Source organism: Diadema antillarum, unplaced genomic scaffold, assembly GCF_040938485.1.
Source record: "Diadema antillarum isolate AM-2024a unplaced genomic scaffold, OU_Dant_1.0 seq00000396_RagTag, whole genome shotgun sequence".
In the NCBI taxonomy this organism is placed as follows: domain Eukaryota; kingdom Metazoa; phylum Echinodermata; class Echinoidea; order Diadematoida; family Diadematidae; genus Diadema; species Diadema antillarum.
This window is the reverse complement of record NW_027271388.1, coordinates 341020-359881: the sequence shown is the minus strand read 5'-3', so window position 1 is coordinate 359881 and position 18862 is coordinate 341020. Positions and strand designations below refer to the sequence as shown.

The 18862-nt window shown below is 41.5% G+C and overlaps 1 protein-coding gene across 3 annotated transcripts; it reads left to right on the top strand.

Annotated features, from left to right (window-relative positions):
• The first annotated feature begins 919 nt into the window (after nucleotides 1–919).
• Nucleotides 920–15922, top strand: LOC139732012 (uncharacterized). Of its 3 annotated transcripts, none has more exons than XM_071642885.1 (6): nucleotides 920–1014; nucleotides 3440–9490; nucleotides 10320–10442; nucleotides 11679–11846; nucleotides 13210–13455; nucleotides 14328–15922. In XM_071642885.1, the coding sequence occupies exons 1-6, from the start codon at nucleotides 943–945 to the stop codon at nucleotides 14448–14450; spliced, it is 6783 nt and encodes a 2260-aa protein (XP_071498986.1). In that variant the 5' UTR covers nucleotides 920–942; the 3' UTR covers nucleotides 14451–15922. The 3 variants fall into 3 exon arrangements, with proteins under 3 accessions (XP_071498986.1, XP_071498985.1, XP_071498989.1); XM_071642884.1 differs by having other exon boundaries at nucleotides 11532–11846; XM_071642888.1 differs by lacking the exon at nucleotides 10320–10442.
• Nucleotides 15923–18862: the final 2940 nt, after the last annotated feature.

The window sequence follows — 18862 nt, the reverse complement described above, 5'->3', positions numbered from 1 at the left end:
GTCAATCCACATTTCTCATTGGGTTTTGGTTTCCTTTAAGACAATAATTTTTAATATTTTATTTTACACCTGCAAGGGAATTTTCTGTCCTCCTGAATTAACTTTTGCTATTGCTAGATATAAGGTATGTACAAATTTGCCAGATAATTAGAAGACCACAATAATTTCCTTGATAATCACAAGACCACAATAATTTGCTTCATAGTTATATATTAATAAAAGACCACAATAATTTGATATGAAGTATACTTCTTTTACACATTGACTTAATGTCAAACTGTAGCACAGGTTTGCTTAACGTGCAATGGGAGACTTGTGAGAGAATGACATCATCACTGGGAGCTGCCAATTTCAGTATGCGCTCATAACATACATATCTGATTTGTAAAACATGGGAACTTTTAATTTCATGACTTCATTTCATGTCCAATTTTGATGAAATCTCTACCATACCATATGACTTTAAATATGCTTTACATTTTCACTGTAAGGTGCATTACGAGACATGCAACTCTGAAGAATAGTATTTTTACAGTGTGCCTCAAAAATCAAATGTAATGTGAAACTGATTTGTTTATTGATAATCTCATGAAAGCTCACTTCCTTGGTTATAAAACACACTTTTTAATTAGTCAGATATCGTCACTGTTTGCCAAGTTTCAGTTCTAGTTCATTTGAATTTTTGTTAAATTTGCTGTTTAAGTAAATTTTTGTTAAAGTTAGAAGCAAAATTCTGAAGGTTTTCGTGGAGAATGCTGTGGCCTGACTTATTGGGAATAATTTGACATTTTATATACACATTATTTTGTGTGCTCATTATGATTATGATTATGATTAAAGTTCAAGTGAATCCTTCCCCTGACTTCTGAGAGAAAACAAGTGCAAAGCATGTCAAACCCTTATAACAAGTGGAAACATCTCTCTTTCTTTCCATCTTCAGGTATGAAGTTCATGCTACTCCTGGCAGTTTTGCTGCCAGCAACATTTGGTGTGCCCTATGGACCAAATGAAGACGTAAGTTATTCTTGAAACTATTCACATTTAGCATCTTTAAAGTTGGGTTAGTGTTGCAGTGTTTTTAAAAGAAGAATTGACCCTGGTGGGAAAGTGATTTTTTTTTTTTTCAGGAAGCTACGTAACTAATGCAAGTTTGCAACTGAGCAAATTGAATTTCATTTTATAGGCACCAGGACGTTCATGTAAGAGCTTTCAAAGTCTCAATACTGTCCTGATTTTATATAACTGTGGAAATATTTACTCCAAGTTTCTTACCCAGGGCATGTTAAGGATGTAAAGTTGTTGGGTGTGAGATGATTCATGCAGAAAGCATTCAGACTTGGATTTGTGGGTTAACAAGTCATGCCATCAAAACTACCAAAGCTAGAGAAAGACATGTTCTTTGTTTAAAGACCCAAGTGATTTCAGTGTTTGTTATCTTCATGGTACAACAGCATTGAGTAGTACTGTGCAATCGATATCATATTTCTGGGAGCAAAATGTGGCTATCTTTAGCTGGTCACATGTCGTGTATTAAAGATTTATCAACATTCTAATAATCAAAACTTATTAGTCCAAAATATTTACACTGTCATTTTCTGGTTTTGAACCTTTGCCCAGGAAGGTGCAAGAGGCGTGATGCTCGCTGTTTCTGTGTTTTTTGTATTTTTCCTTTTGAGGAACAATCTTTTCAGGGTCAAATTCACTTTGATTGCCATTCAATCTATTAAATGTAATGACTCCAGTGAAATTAATGATGATGATAAAAGTTTCATTAAAGCCAGACCAAAACTATTCAAAAGTTGCAGTAAAGTAAAGTTTCACCTGGAGACTCAGTGATATCGGTTGCAACCACATCATGCAAATCAGATTCCTAGAGCAGTGATGACATCGCCTCAAACCTGTCCCATTTGTTTTTACTGCAAAAAAAAAAATGTGTTTTTGTTGTATAATGTCAACAGCAGTCGTCTCCATTTAAGTAATTGTTTCTTTTATCTAGTGTTGACAAAGGAACTATCTAGTGTTGACAAAGGAAATTTAGTAGATATTTCATGGAGATGTCTGAGGTGATCTTATCACTTTATCTTATTTTCATCAGTTGTAACTAGTGCCAATATGACTGTTTTCCAGAAATATCTAAAACTTTACTTTTCCTCACATTTGTACTTTGTGTGTATGTGTGTGTGTGTGTGTGTGTGTGTGTGTGTGCTTGTGTGGTTTCAAACTTTGCCATGATGGTAGAGTATGGCAGTGAAATACAGGGGAAACTCGGTATAACGAACACTGTTATAACGAGATATCGGTTATAACGAGGAAATTTTCCCGGTCCCAAATTTCCTTCCACACAAGCCTATGTAAAATGCTACTCTTATAGCGAGATCGGCTATAACGAAATAACTGCTATAACGAGATAAATTTTGTTACTTCCAAACAAAGAAAAACATAGTCAATCAAACCTGCTATAGCGAGGTAAAGCAAAATGCCTTCGGTAAAGCTTTATTTCGCCTGTGCTATCATCTTCCGATATTGTAAAGCTTGATGCGCCAAAAACTGTCCTGTACACACATAATCATTTTCTTCAGTGCACCCCAGCTAGCACTGCATGTTTTACGTGTAAGTGTGTGTGTGCGCGCACACTGATACTGTACATGCAGAAAATGTGGTGGGACGGCCATATGTATACATGACATCATCATGACGTTTAGCAGGTGTGAGGCAATCTGATGCTGTGATTGGCCTTCTACGTAGGGAATTCCCCATCTTCACACACACGCAGTCATAATGTACATACAGAATGTGTCACTTACACACATAGCATTGTGCAGACCATATTCAAGCTTTCCACACAACACACACCCATACGATAACCACATACCAATCCACAGACGATCTTGATACAATCGCAAGCTACAGTGTATATAAATTTATAGATTCAAACATCTACAATCAATAAGAAACACATTCTTGATATTGGATTTCCTTGGCGAAAAACATCTTCTTACCCATTAAGGTGAGTAAATACCTCACACATTAATATCAAGTTATCAGTATTGATTGAAATATGATGGGTAGTCCCACATGTGCAAATTAATGTCTTTATGTTATGCCTTCTTTTATGCCTACTGATATAACGAGATATCGGCTATAACGAGGAAAATGACTCGGTCCCGACCATCTCGTTATATCGAGTTTCCACTGTAAATGGAGGGTACTTTGAATTCAGCAGCATTGCACTAGTGCTTCATCTTCCTGTATGCATTTTACTGGTAACATTATCAGATTATATACCGTTCATGAGTTTTGTTCAAATTTCATTCATTCTTAATATGTATTTTAGGGATGATTTGAATCAAGGTCAGTAGACATAGCATGAAAATCGCTCTATTCTTAGAAAAATATCCTAATTTGTTTGATTTCAAACTTTGTTCCCTTTGCATTGCAGGTGCACGTGCTGAAACATGCAGGCATCAGTGAAGCAGAACTGTCTCCACAACATGTTGAGAGTGTGATTTGTCCTGATGGAAGTTCTGAATGTCCAGATGGCAACACTTGCTGCAAACTTTCTACCGGGCAGTGGGGATGTTGTCCTTTGCCAAACGCTGTGTGTTGCAGTGATGGTCTTCACTGCTGCCCCAGTGGCTACACATGTGACACATCAGCTGGAACCTGTACAAGAGGAAATGATGTCATGACTTGGTATGAAAAGACTCCTTCAAGAGAAGTTGGAGTAGAGGTTGTATGTCCTGGTGGAACAGCACAATGTCCAACTGGCAACACTTGCTGCAGGCTTTCCACTGGGCAATGGGGATGCTGTCCATTGCCAAATGCAGTCTGCTGTAGCGATGGACTCCACTGCTGTCCAAGTGGATATACTTGTGTAGTTTCCACAGGAACTTGCACAAGAGGCAATGAAGTCATCTCTTGGATTGAGAAATCTGTTGCAAATCCAATAAAGGTTGAGAGTGTGATTTGTCCTGATGGAAGTTCTGAATGTCCAGACGGCAACACTTGCTGCAAACTTTCTACTGGGCAGTGGGGATGTTGTCCTTTGCCAAACGCTGTGTGTTGTAGTGATGATCTTCACTGCTGCCCCAGTGGTTACACATGTGACACATCAGCTGGAACATGTACCAGAGGAAATGATGTCTTGACTTGGTATGAAAAGACTCCTTCAAGAGAAGTTGGAGTAGAGGTTGTATGTCCTGGTGGAACAGCACAATGTCCAACTGGCAACACTTGCTGCAGGCTTTCCACTGGACAATGGGGATGCTGTCCATTACCAAATGCAGTCTGCTGTAGTGATGGCCTTCATTGCTGTCCCAGTGGATATACTTGTGTAGTTTCCACAGGAACTTGCACAAGAGGCAATGAAGTTATCTCTTGGACTGACAAATCTGTTGCAAATCCAATAATGGTTGAGAGTGTGATTTGTCCTGATGGAAGTTCTGAATGTCCAGATGGCAACACTTGCTGCAGGCTTTCTACCGGGCAGTGGGGATGTTGTCCATTGCCAAATGCTGTGTGTTGTAGTGATGGTCTTCACTGCTGTCCCAATGGTTACACATGTGATACATCAGCTGGAACCTGTACAAGAGGTAATGACATATTGGCTTGGTTTGAAAAGACTCCTTCAAGAGAAGTTGGAGTAGAGGTTGTATGTCCTGGTGGAACAGCACAATGTCCAACTGGCAACACTTGCTGCAGGCTTTCCACTGGACAATGGGGATGCTGTCCATTACCAAATGCAGTCTGCTGTAGTGATGGCCTTCATTGCTGTCCCAGTGGATATACTTGTGTAGTTTCCACAGGAACTTGCACAAGAGGCAATGAAGTTATCTCTTGGACTGACAAATCTGTTGCAAATCCAATAATGGTTGAGAGTGTGATTTGTCCTGATGGAAGTTCAGAATGTCCAGATGGCAACACTTGCTGCAGGCTTTCTACCGGGCAGTGGGGATGTTGTCCATTGCCAAATGCTGTGTGTTGTAGTGATGGTCTTCACTGCTGTCCCAATGGTTACACATGTGATACATCAGCTGGAACCTGTACAAGAGGTAATGACATATTGGCTTGGTTTGAAAAGACTCCTTCAAGAGAAGTTGGAGTAGAGGTTGTATGTCCTGGTGGAACAGCACAATGTCCAACTGGCAACACTTGCTGCAGGCTTTCCACTGGGCAGTGGGGATGCTGTCCATTGCCAAATGCAGTCTGCTGTAGTGATGGCCTCCACTGCTGTCCCAGCGGCTACACTTGTGTAGTTTCCACAGGAACTTGCACAAGAGGAAATGAAGTCATATCTTGGATTGAGAAATCTGTTGCAAATCCAATAAAGGTTGAGAGTGTGATTTGTCCTGATGGAAGTTCAGAATGTCCAGATGGTAACACTTGCTGCAAACTTTCTACTGGGCAGTGGGGATGTTGTCCTTTGCCAAATGCAGTCTGTTGCAGTGATGGTCTTCACTGCTGTCCCAATGGTTACACATGTGACACATCAGCTGGAACATGTACCAGAGGAAATGATGTCATGACTTGGTATGAAAAGACTCCTTCAAGAGAAGTTGGAGTAGAGGTTGTATGTCCTGGTGGAACAGCACAATGTCCAACTGGCAACACTTGCTGCAGGCTTTCCACTGGGCAATGGGGATGCTGTCCATTGCCAAATGCAGTCTGCTGTAGCGATGGACTCCACTGTTGTCCCAGTGGATACACTTGTGTAGTTTCCACAGGAACTTGCACAAGAGGCAATGAAGTTATCTCTTGGTCTGAGAAGTCTGTTGCAAATCCAATAAAGGTTGAGAGTGTGATTTGTCCTGATGGAAGTTCTGAATGTCCAGATGGTAACACTTGCTGCAAACTTTCTACCGGGCAGTGGGGATGTTGTCCTTTGCCAAACGCTGTGTGTTGTAGTGATGGTCTTCACTGCTGTCCCAATGGTTACACATGTGATACATCAGCTGGAACCTGTACAAGAGGTAATGACATATTGACTTGGTTTGAAAAGACTCCTTCAAGAGAAGTTGGAGTAGAGGTTGTATGTCCTGGTGGAACAGCACAATGTCCAACTGGCAACACTTGCTGCAGGCTTTCCACTGGACAATGGGGATGCTGTCCATTACCAAATGCAGTCTGCTGTAGTGATGGCCTTCATTGCTGTCCCAGTGGATATACTTGTGTAGTTTCCACAGGAACTTGCACAAGAGGCAATGAAGTTATCTCTTGGACTGACAAATCTGTTGCAAATCCAATAAAGGTTGAGAGTGTGATTTGTCCTGATGGAAGTTCAGAATGTCCAGATGGCAACACTTGCTGCAGGCTTTCTACCGGGCAGTGGGGATGTTGTCCATTGCCAAATGCTGTGTGTTGTAGTGATGGTCTTCACTGCTGTCCCAATGGTTACACATGTGATACATCAGCTGGAACCTGTACAAGAGGTAATGACATATTGGCTTGGTTTGAAAAGACTCCTTCAAGAGAAGTTGGAGTAGAGGTTGTATGTCCTGGTGGAACAGCACAATGTCCAACTGGCAACACTTGCTGCAGGCTTTCCACTGGGCAGTGGGGATGCTGTCCATTGCCAAATGCAGTCTGCTGTAGTGATGGCCTCCACTGCTGTCCCAGCGGCTACACTTGTGTAGTTTCCACAGGAACTTGCACAAGAGGAAATGAAGTCATATCTTGGATTGAGAAATCTGTTGCAAATCCAATAAAGGTTGAGAGTGTGATTTGTCCTGATGGAAGTTCAGAATGTCCAGATGGTAACACTTGCTGCAAACTTTCTACTGGGCAGTGGGGATGTTGTCCTTTGCCAAATGCAGTCTGTTGCAGTGATGGTCTTCACTGCTGTCCCAATGGTTACACATGTGACACATCAGCTGGAACATGTACCAGAGGAAATGATGTCATGACTTGGTATGAAAAGACTCCTTCAAGAGAAGTTGGAGTAGAGGTTGTATGTCCTGGTGGAACAGCACAATGTCCAACTGGCAACACTTGCTGCAGGCTTTCCACTGGGCAGTGGGGATGCTGTCCATTGCCAAATGCAGTCTGCTGTAGCGATGGACTCCACTGTTGTCCCAGTGGATACACTTGTGTAGTTTCCACAGGAACTTGCACAAGAGGCAATGAAGTTATCTCTTGGTCTGAGAAGTCTGTTGCAAATCCAATAAAGGTTGAGAGTGTGATTTGTCCTGATGGAAGTTCTGAATGTCCAGATGGTAACACTTGCTGCAAACTTTCTACCGGGCAGTGGGGATGTTGTCCTTTGCCAAACGCTGTGTGTTGTAGTGATGGTCTTCACTGCTGTCCCAATGGTTACACATGTGATACATCAGCTGGAACCTGTACAAGAGGTAATGACATATTGACTTGGTTTGAAAAGACTCCTTCAAGAGAAGTTGGAGTAGAGGTTGTATGTCCTGGTGGAACAGCACAATGTCCAACTGGCAACACTTGCTGCAGGCTTTCCACTGGACAATGGGGATGCTGTCCATTACCAAATGCAGTCTGCTGTAGTGATGGCCTTCATTGCTGTCCCAGTGGATATACTTGTGTAGTTTCCACAGGAACTTGCACAAGAGGCAATGAAGTTATCTCTTGGACTGACAAATCTGTTGCAAATCCAATAATGGTTGAGAGTGTGATTTGTCCTGATGGAAGTTCAGAATGTCCAGATGGCAACACTTGCTGCAGGCTTTCTACCGGGCAGTGGGGATGTTGTCCATTGCCAAATGCTGTGTGTTGTAGTGATGGTCTTCACTGCTGTCCCAATGGTTACACATGTGATACATCAGCTGGAACCTGTACAAGAGGTAATGACATATTGGCTTGGTTTGAAAAGACTCCTTCAAGAGAAGTTGGAGTAGGGGTTGTATGTCCTGGTGGAACAGCACAATGTCCAACTGGCAACACTTGCTGCAGGCTTTCCACTGGGCAGTGGGGATGCTGTCCATTGCCAAATGCAGTCTGCTGTAGTGATGGCCTCCACTGCTGTCCCAGCGGCTACACTTGTGTAGTTTCCACAGGAACTTGCACAAGAGGAAATGAAGTCATATCTTGGATTGAGAAATCTGTTGCAAATCCAATAAAGGTTGAGAGTGTGATTTGTCCTGATGGAAGTTCAGAATGTCCAGATGGTAACACTTGCTGCAAACTTTCTACTGGGCAGTGGGGATGTTGTCCTTTGCCAAATGCAGTCTGTTGCAGTGATGGTCTTCACTGCTGTCCCAATGGTTACACATGTGATACATCAGCAGGAACCTGTACAAGAGGTAATGACATATTGGCTTGGTTTGAAAAGACTCCTTCAAGAGAAGTTGGAGTAGAGGTTGTATGTCCTGGTGGAACAGCACAATGTCCAACTGGCAACACTTGCTGCAGGCTTTCCACTGGGCAATGGGGATGCTGTCCATTACCAAATGCAGTCTGCTGTAGCGATGGACTCCACTGCTGTCCAAGCGGATACACTTGTGTAGTTTCCACAGGAACTTGCACAAGAGGCAATGAAGTTATCTCTTGGACTGACAAATCTGTTGCAAATCCAATAAAGGTTGAGAGTGTGATTTGTCCTGATGGAAGTTCAGAATGTCCAGATGGCAACACTTGCTGCAAACTTTCTACTGGGCAGTGGGGATGTTGTCCTTTGCCAAACGCTGTGTGTTGTAGTGATGGTCTTCACTGCTGTCCCAGTGGTTACACATGTGATACATCTGCTGGAACCTGTACAAGAGGTAATGATGTTATGACTTGGTTTAAAAAATCTGTTGCTGCTCCTGTCAGTCTTGAGAGTGTCAATTGTCCTGATGGAATCACAAAGTGTCCAGAAAATAACACTTGCTGCAAGCTTTCCACAGGGCAGTATGGATGCTGTCCTTTGCCAAATGCAGTCTGCTGTAGTGATGACCTACACTGCTGTCCTAGTGGTTACACATGTGATACATCAGCAGGAACCTGTACAAGAGGTAATGATGTATTGGCTTGGTTTGAAAAGACTCCTTCAAGAGAAGTTGGAGTAGAGGTTGTATGTCCTGGAGGAACAGCACAATGTCCAACTGGCAACACTTGCTGCAGGCTTTCTACTGGACAGTGGGGATGCTGTCCATTACCAAATGCAGTCTGCTGTAGTGATGGTCTCCACTGTTGTCCCAGTGGATATACTTGTGTAGTTTCTACAGGAACTTGCACAAGAGGCAATGAAGTTATCTCTTGGACTGACAAATCTGTTGCAAATCCAATAAAGGTTGAGAGTGTGATTTGTCCTGATGGAAGTTCAGAATGTCCAGATGGCAACACTTGCTGTAAACTTTCAACTGGGCAGTGGGGATGTTGTCCATTGCCAAATGCAGTCTGCTGTAGTGATGGTCTTCACTGCTGCCCCAGTGGTTACACCTGCGATACATCGGCTGGAACCTGTACAAAAGGAAATGCCATACCCATGATGATATCTGTGATCTCACCTGCCTCTGTCCAAGAGAATTCGCATCTACAGGTTAAACAGGTGAGTGTGTGTGTAATCATTTATTTACAGCATACCTAATAAAGGAGACCTAATCCCACTTGTATTCATTATTTTCCTATGTTGAGGTTTACAAAATCAATAGACCTTGCACATGCTTGTTCTGAATTGTCCAATGTTGCAAAGGCATAGTTTTGGAAAGACCAATGTAGTGTTCTGTAATAGGGATAAAAAATATCACTTTCACCTCTTTATATGAGATGAAGAGAATGCTCACACATACTCATACCAGCATCATCTTGTCTTCTACCCCACTGACATATTTGTGGCTTATGATGATGCTTAGAGTCCTCTAAGAGATTACAATAGGCAAAAATAACAGTTCTAATATTTGTTTGCAGTAATTGGTTGTCTTTGTATATCATTACAAAGTGTCATTTTATCATATCCTTGTGCATCATCTACTGTTCTGATGTTGTAGCAACAAAAACATGCCATTTATTTTGACAAAACCCATTAAATGTTTTGTATTAAATTCTGAAACCTAAAGAGAAATTACTCTGTAGACTGTATAGCCTTCTAAACTTACAACTGATCTCTTTTTTTCTTCTGACCAGTTGAGATTCATATGTCACAGAATCATATTGCTTTTGATAAAGCAAAGTGTTAAACACTGTCTTTCATTGATTATCAATTAGTCATGATCATCAAATTTAATCGGAGTTGTAAACTACAGGATCTGATCAGAAAATGTTCCCTCAAATCTCCAGACAGCAAGTGACTGGAATGATATCTTTAGCACAAATTGCTGCAACGGAATGGAACCAATTGGCAGTTTTTCTTCTTCCCTATCCGCGCGTTTGTCTTTCAGCAGAACAGCCGAGCTGGGAAGCGAGGTGTCACTTGCCCAGACAGCATTATCACTTGCCCTGCATTCTCCACCTGTTGTCCATTGGCTGGCAAAGGAGGGTGGGGATGCTGCCCTCTCAGGCACGTGAGTGGAGATGTCGATACAGTCTTCTCATGAACTGTCAGGTCTAAGCATCTCTTAATTTGTGCATGCATCTGTTACAGGGCAACCCAATCGCAACAAGACTTTAATACGGAACCTGCAGTTTTTCCTGAGTTATTGGGCACCAACTCATCGTAAAGACACACACCATTTTCATGCAAGGATTCATACAATGTACATTGTGATTTCCTACCATGCATTGTTTTCACTTGCTCTCATGTACTCACAGAAACAAAACTTCAGGGAATCCAACATCTGGCACTATTCATTTTAATGATGGGGTTTTAAAGCATCCATAATGGTTACAAGGGACAGTGTGACAGAGTGCACTTATAGCCCATTATTAAAAATCAAAAACTGTGCTGCCCCCATGTAGCTGTCTGGGTTTACACAGCTGACGGCACAGCTTCAAAGAAGAATATGACCGGGACCTGTGAATTATGTACTGTATGATTACAATCTCTGTACCCCCTGACAAGCCTGCATACATATTTGGCATGAAATAAATGGCATTGCTGGCATATGCTGGTGGTGTATGGAATATGACATGGTGTATCGTGTATGGAAGGTGCCATCTACAGTGAAATTGAGGAGAATCCATGTGATTTTTTTTTCTTCTGTTTTATACATCCAACAGAGTATAGGGCATAAAAAAGATATGTTATGATAAGGAGAACTGAGATTAAAAAAAAAACCCTCAAACAACTCCTAGGTATACCAACTGTGCAGCATATGGCTTAGGAATTAGTGTTTTATTATATGTCCCCAGCCAAAATTACACATCCAACACAGTGTAGGGCATAAAAAAAAGAAATGTTATGATAAGGAGAGTTTAGATACCCCCCTCCCCCAGAAACAATTCCTAGGTATACCAACTGTGCAGCATATGGCTGAGGAAGTAGTGTTCTCTTGTGCATGTGTGTGTGTTTAAAATTCATCCACAAGTCATGAAAGCATCTAGTAAAATACAGTAGAATTAGTTTGATCATCTTGTTTCTAGCACATGTGTTTCATAAAGCAGCATATGCATTGTACACTGCATACCATTGCTGTACGTACCACCACCTCCAGGCCGTCTGCTGCGAGGACCGCACCCACTGCTGCCCGCCCGGCTACTCCTGCAGCGGCAGATCCTGCAAGAAGGGGTCACGACATCTCCCTCTCCTTTCAGAACCGGCCAGCATCACTGACCAACTTTTGAACTTTGAACCCCGGCAGGTTGAAGATCAGGGGCCGTCGTCCCAGGGGGCCAAGCACCTGCTGTTCGAGCCCGAGGAGCCGGAGGCCGGCGTTGTGGTGTGCCCCGACGGATCCTCCCAGTGTCCAGACGGGAACACGTGCTGCAAGTTGGTGAGCGGTCAGTGGGGATGCTGCCCGTTGCCACAGGTAGGTCAATGCCAGCTGGCCCATAGGTGAGGGTTCATTGGTTCTTGCAGGAGTAGCCAGGGGATTCTCTCTACCCCATGCCCTTCCCCCTGTTAGACAGAGTATAGTACAGTGCACTCCCGTTATAACGAAATGCTCGGGACCGGCAGTTTTCTTTCGTTATAACGAAATTTCGTTATAACCGAACAAATACAATATATATAGAAAACAAGGAAACCACATATAAATATCATATTCTGTTTGCTGAATACTCATCATACACTGGAAAGCTATGTGAAATGTAATGGGATAACTGTATCACAATAATAAACGCAAGTTCCCCTCAGAAACTGTGGAGCGAACACACAGTGGTGTGAAGCGTTCACCCTTGCAGAGACGCTATAAATGCTTGTTCCGCTATGTATTTTCGAAAGCAATTCGCATTTCGTTATAATGGAGCATATTTCTTTTGTTTTTCTTTGTCAGTGGCGCTCGGAAAAGACTTCGTTATAACGGAAATTTCACTATAACCGTGTTCGTTGTAAGCGAATTTTTTACCATAGACTTTAATGATGATAATTTTGGGACCAGAAGATTTACTTCGTTATAACCGTGTTCGTTATAACGGGAGTGCACTGTATAAGAAGATTATACAGTATGTTAAAAAAAAAAATCACAATCAGATTTTCGCATTGATAACACCCAATATGATTAAACTGTCTAAATGCTACCTCAGGGTCTTAAAATATAACATCTTAGCTCTATTTTGCAGAAAACCCCATTCAATATGGTTAAGCGGTCACAGAGAAATGTGGATTGTTGTAAAGCATGTGATGAGTCTGATTCTTCCAAGTTTAGCACTTGGGTGCTCTTGTGTGTGAACACAATGGACAGAACTTGAAGGGAAGAGATTCCTGCTTTGCTCTACAAAATTCCTCATTTCTCTTTGACCACAGAAGCAAATTGAATGGGGTTTTCTGTAAGAATGTGGGCAATAAGTTATAGTTTCGTACCCTGAAATTCTATTCGAATTGATTTACTATTTTTAAACTATTTTTAAAGTTATCATTGCGGAGGGCCCATTGTAATTTTTGGGGGGACATGCGGTATACTGACTTTCTAGTGTAAAGTTACAGTTGTCAATATTGGCAACTCATATATCACAGTTTATGCATAGCTTCTACTTTACAAGCACAGATATGTTTCTCTGTGACAATTATGTAGAGTGCTATTCTCAGAGAGCACCTGTGAATTACTGTTGCAATGTGAATTTGAGTTTGTTTCAGGTCATTGTCATCCCAACGAGAAGTTGCCAATTTGCAGCTGTTGTCCTCGTGCAAGTGGGGAAATAAATCTGCGTGCATATTTTCATTGGTTACGATAGGCCGTGTGCTGTGCGGACATGCTGCACTGCTGTCCATCCGGCTACAAGTGCGACACTGCCTCATCCACGTGCACCAAGGGATTGAACCGCCTGCCCTGGCTGACCAAGAGACCGTCCACCAAGCTGGTGGCCTCCTCTAAACCCAAGGACACGGTCACCTGCCCCGACCAGGTCTCCACGTGCCCGGAAAGTTCCACGTGCTGCCAGACGCCCGGCGGCATCTACGGCTGCTGCCCCTATCCAGCGGTGAGTTTCCATGTCTTCTGATCTTCTCTGAATATTGATATGAGGGGTTGTAATTTGCAGTGGGGCATCATTGATTGTCATAGATGACTGAAAAATATGTTGCAATCCCGATGGGATATGCTCCAAGACTGTAGTACTTCCAGTGAACCATTTTGGCTGATATTTCACGATTTCATTGTTGTCCAACTGAAATTATGCTGTCACAGCAATATTTCACACAGTTCTTATGCATACTGGTACAGGTGCTTTCTAAAACCAAAAATCACCAGTTTCTGCAGGCATATAGAAACTATGTTTTACATTATTACCTCCGCTAAGGGAGGAGGTTATGTTTTCGTTACTGTTGGTTTGTTTGTTTGTTCGTTCTTTAGTTAGTTAGTTAGTTTGTTAGTTAGTTAGTTTGTCCGTGTGCAATATAACTCAAAAAGTAGTCAACGGATTGGGATGAAACTTGCAGGAAAGGTTGAGAATGACACAAGTAACAAACGATTAACTTTTGGTAGTGATCCGAGAATGTTTGGGGAATTTGTGAAGGATTTTTGATATTTTGGCAGGTAGGGTTAATAAACTTGGGAGTTCAGGCTGCGCGTATTTGAGGTTTGCCTGCGCGCACTATAAAGTGCGTGCTCTTTAGTTTCTGCTGGGGTGAGGCGCGCCGTGCAGCTTAGGGTTTATGACGTAACAAAGGCTTTTGTATTGGGAAATCAGGCAACTTTCAGCACACAATGCTATAAGTACGTATGGGTGGAAATCACTGATATCTCTATGGAAGAACAAGATCAGTGGTGGAAATGATTTGCATGCTTGGCGGAGGTCTGCGCTCTCAGAGTGCTTCTCTAGTTTTAATTTATTTCTCTTTCCCCGTTCCCCAGGCTATATGCTGTGCAGACCTGATCCACTGCTGTCCCAGTGGCTACACCTGCCAGACCAGCACCGGTACCTGCACCAAAGGAGAACACAGGATGCCCTGGCAGCTGAAACTTCCCACCATCTAAAGTACTGCAGACTGCACCCCTACTGTGCCCCGCCCCCATTCCTACCAACACCTCCCCCCCCCCCCCCTCCCAATCCCAACTCTACGCACTCGATCACTCTATCAACAATCATTTACCCAGTACAAGCCACTGAAGAGCAGAAACAAAGTGTGTTTGACCCATATGTTTTGATAATTGGTCTACCATGGAATACTGGTAGTGCAGTGTAAAGAGGGAATCTTAACTTTGCTTAAGATGCATGGCCTTCATTTAATGGCCTGTATGTTGAATTCCTTCTCATTTCTCTATATCAGCCATATAAGCCCATATCACAGGAGCGTGTATGTTCCTAATCAACTGCAACCTGATTTACATTCTCCAGAGAGGCAGGGGCTGATTTTTATATGAAAACAAACATGACATGACACGTATGTTCACAGTGGTATATTGCTTCTAGTGCTTTGTTCAGCAACATACATGAGCATTCTTGATAACTGTTTTATGCTTTCACCTTTCAATATGCAGTTTAGTGAAAGCTGAGCTTAGATAGACCAAAGGAGGTGATGGGAAATAAAACTGATTGTGCCATTAACAAACAGGCTGTGTATGAGAATTTCAGCTGCATCATGGAAAGCCTCGTGTAAATCATTGTAGACTTGAGTGGGGGTAGTTATTGCTGTGCATTACTTTGGAAATAGATCAAGAAAATATTGATATTCAGAGTCTTTCCTTCCTAGAAGCCGAATGTGTTTGAATGCATTGAAATGTAATGAAAGTAGACTTATTACTCTAAGTAATATTACTTCTGTTATTTTGTGTGTTTATTTGATTTCTTATTGCATATGAAGTTGTTGCAATGTTCAGGCATTTGCCAAATAAAAAGTGGGAAATATAATGATCTGATCTTTGTCATAGTGGCACCAACAGTGACACCCTGTTGAAAGTACTGATGTGTGTAATTGTTCAATGTTTTCAGTGATTTTTATGATTTTGTGTATTCTTTTTGTACTAGTATTCTCTAGGCTAAGCTTAACTGTTTTGTGTACTTGTGCCATTTCCACAAAACTTGCTCTCTCTCTCTCTCTCTATATATATATATATTTGTCACTGGAAAAACAGAAAAGACATACATGCGCATTTACAATTACCATTTTAAACTTGAACCTTGCTATGACATACAATTCCTGAATATTTTCATGTTTCACTTTCCGCCTTTCCCATCCATATGAGATTTTTCACCATCTATTCATGATGCATTGCAGATCACACATTTCTATTACCCCATTCACACTTAAAAGTCAAGAGCTCTCTAGCATTGTACTGCTCTGCTCACTCTGTCCATTTCTTCCATTGGGAAGGTATTCAGCAGGTGAGTGGAGTCAGTCGTGTAAGACTCATTTTCAGAATGTCTAAGTCCTTTGCCTGAAGGATAGGAATGGGGTCTCTGAAACACTCTCTTCCGACGCTCGGTCTGAACTGGGGTGATGGAGGGATCCGATAGGGTGCCGCCTAATGTTGCCCCATCCCCACCCTTCCTTTTGACCACCCTGCAACTGTGTGTGAATGGGGCCAATGTCATGCTGACAATGTTACATATAGTTTTGCAGACGAACTAAAGAAGCCTATTCAATTATTATTGACCACGTATCTGTGAGTACTGTGAGGTGTGCAATAGCATGTCGCCTTGAAAATCAGAGATGCAGGTGATTTAAAATTGTTCATCATGTGGACAAAAGTGCTGACGTGTGCATGTCTATATGCTCAAATCAGATACTTTTTCTTTCTCTTTCTCCATGCAAAAATTTTTCCCAGAGACTCCAGTCTGCTAACATGACTTCATGTTTTCACCACAGAACTGAAATGTTCATGACTTGCTCTAGACAGCACTCTTCATGCGACTTTTTGTGGTGGTGTAAATATAGTTCTTTGTTCGACATTGGGAAACAATATCATGTTCAGGTAGACGTGATGTGTATGTGTGCATCGTGGATGTGGTCTGAAAATGATTTGTTACTCATTTCTGTAGTAGTTGTCGGTAAATTCTTCTACAATAAATATGCATTCTAAATTTCCGTCTTGACTCTGATCAGTGTGATTAATCAGGGGCGGATCCAGGAATTTCGTAAAGAGGGGGCGCGTTTACAAAATTAAAGGGGGGCGCACGTACCACTCCCCCCATTTTTTTTCTTTTTATTTCTTTTGTTTCAACAAGAAATAAAGGGGGGGGGGGTCGTGCGCCGGTTGCGGTCCTCCCTGGATCCACCCCTGTTAATATTACTTGGTATTAACCTGGGTACCTCATTCATTGAAGATTTCACTTGGCTACTGTAAGACCACAAACATTTGTGGCATGAAACTCTCGCGAATGGAGCCCATGGCATTTTTTCCCAGCATGAAACTTTCATGAATTGCCACTGGCATTCAATGCATTGTGTCGACGAGAACTTTGGCATGCATTTTACTTTCACAAATCTTCGCTTGCAAAATTTGTGAAAGTTTCGTGCACACGGAAAATTTCTCTCGTTTTTTTTTTTTTCGACACAGTACTTCAGATAATTTTTGTGCGGCTTTTGTTGTTGTCAAGGAAACCGTACAGTAAATGTTCCATAAAGGCATGAAAGAAGAGAATTACATGAGTAATCAACCTTGTGTGAATGAAAGTGGTGAGTTCTGAAGAAAGAGCCAAATTCATTCCAAAAAACAAAAAATAAAACAACCCATCAGATATTTGATTGAATCAGGGATCATTGATTGATTGATTGATTGATTGATTGATTGATTGATTGATTGATTGATTGATTGATTGATTGATTGATTGATTTTGATGCGATAAATGCCTTGGTAAGCAGTCAGATCTTGGGTTGATTTGTTATTTGAGATGAATTCTGTGTGTGTGTGTGTGTGTGTGTGTGTGTGTGTGTGTGTGTGTGTGTGTGTGTGTGTGTGTGTGTGTGTGTGTGTGTGTGTGTGTGTGTGTGTGTGTGTGTGTGTGTGTGTGTGTGTGTTTGTGTTTTCAATGTAGCCTACTGCATGCAGCTTATGATGAGAGCCCAAGTTTGATTTTGGGAGAATCCGGCAGAATTTCTGCAAAACAAATACCAGGATATGTCCTAGTTTCACATTCATGGAGAGAATGAAAAGAGATCTAATGCAAGGTTCAGATGATAGTTTTGTTTTTGTTTTTAAAGTTGCTTTTTTATATACCAAAGTACTAAGTATCAAATTACTAGCATGTTAGCAAAAAAGAAAAAGTATATTAATCCAACATCGATATGGTGGTAGTGTATGTAGCAATCGTGTTAGCAAGTGCAGCAATTTATCCTCGGATTTTGCCTAATGTGCACATTCAAAACTACCAGGACCTTTCTTTGCTTAGCCAGAATGAAATAAAAAAAGTGGGCAAGATTCTTTATAAAAATGATTAATTTCAGCTTCAACTTTTTTTTTCATATACAATGTACAAACATATACACTTTGTTTGTTTGGGTATTTTTTTTCAAGATTTGTATCAGACATAGAAACACTGAAAGAATAGACTATCCAATGTCACGGTGGAGCATTAAGTATTACACATTGCGCGAATGAAATAAACGCATAAATACTTGATGACAGACTGTAGATCTACAATCTACTACCAATCAGGAACCATAGGCAGTTAGAACAGTATCTTTCATGAGTCTTGTTGACGAATGTAAAAGACGTTACAGAGAGACAGATAGACAGTGAGAGAGACAGACAGATGGAGACAAGACAAACAGCCAGATAGACAAACAGATAAGAAACAAATAGACAGACAGAGGCAGACAGAGAGACAGGTGGAGATAGACAGAAAACAAAGAAACGCATAATACAATCAGGAACTACTAGGCAGTCAAAACCGTATCTTTCATATACAGGGGCGGATCCAGGAATTCTGTAAAGGGGGGGGGGGGGCGTGACTAATATTTCTAGTGCCACTTCCGGGTTTCATTTCATTGTTTTTCTTTTTATTTCTTTTGTTTTTTACGAAAAATAAAGGGGGGGGGGGGCGTGCGCCGGTTGCGCCCCCCTCTGGATCCGCCACTGATATATGAGCCTTGTTGACGAATGTAAAAGACATTACAGAGATACAGATAGACAGTGAGACAGACAGAATGATCCTTATCCTTAGGATTCCTTATCATGTTATTCCCTTATACTATCTTTACATGAATTAAAACGAGGAATTATTTATAAATTTTATATCTCTCAAGCGTAGTAATACAATTCAATGAAATATCATGACTCAGACCATCATATCATACATATCAAGAGAACAAGTGTCTAAACAGACACCATTTTTTCTGAAACACTTGCAGCTTATGATTATTTCTTGCAATATATGAAGAATTTGTTCGCAAAACCGATAAGTCCGTTTTTGAAGATTTTGAAGTACGGTCTCTGCCATAAAGTAC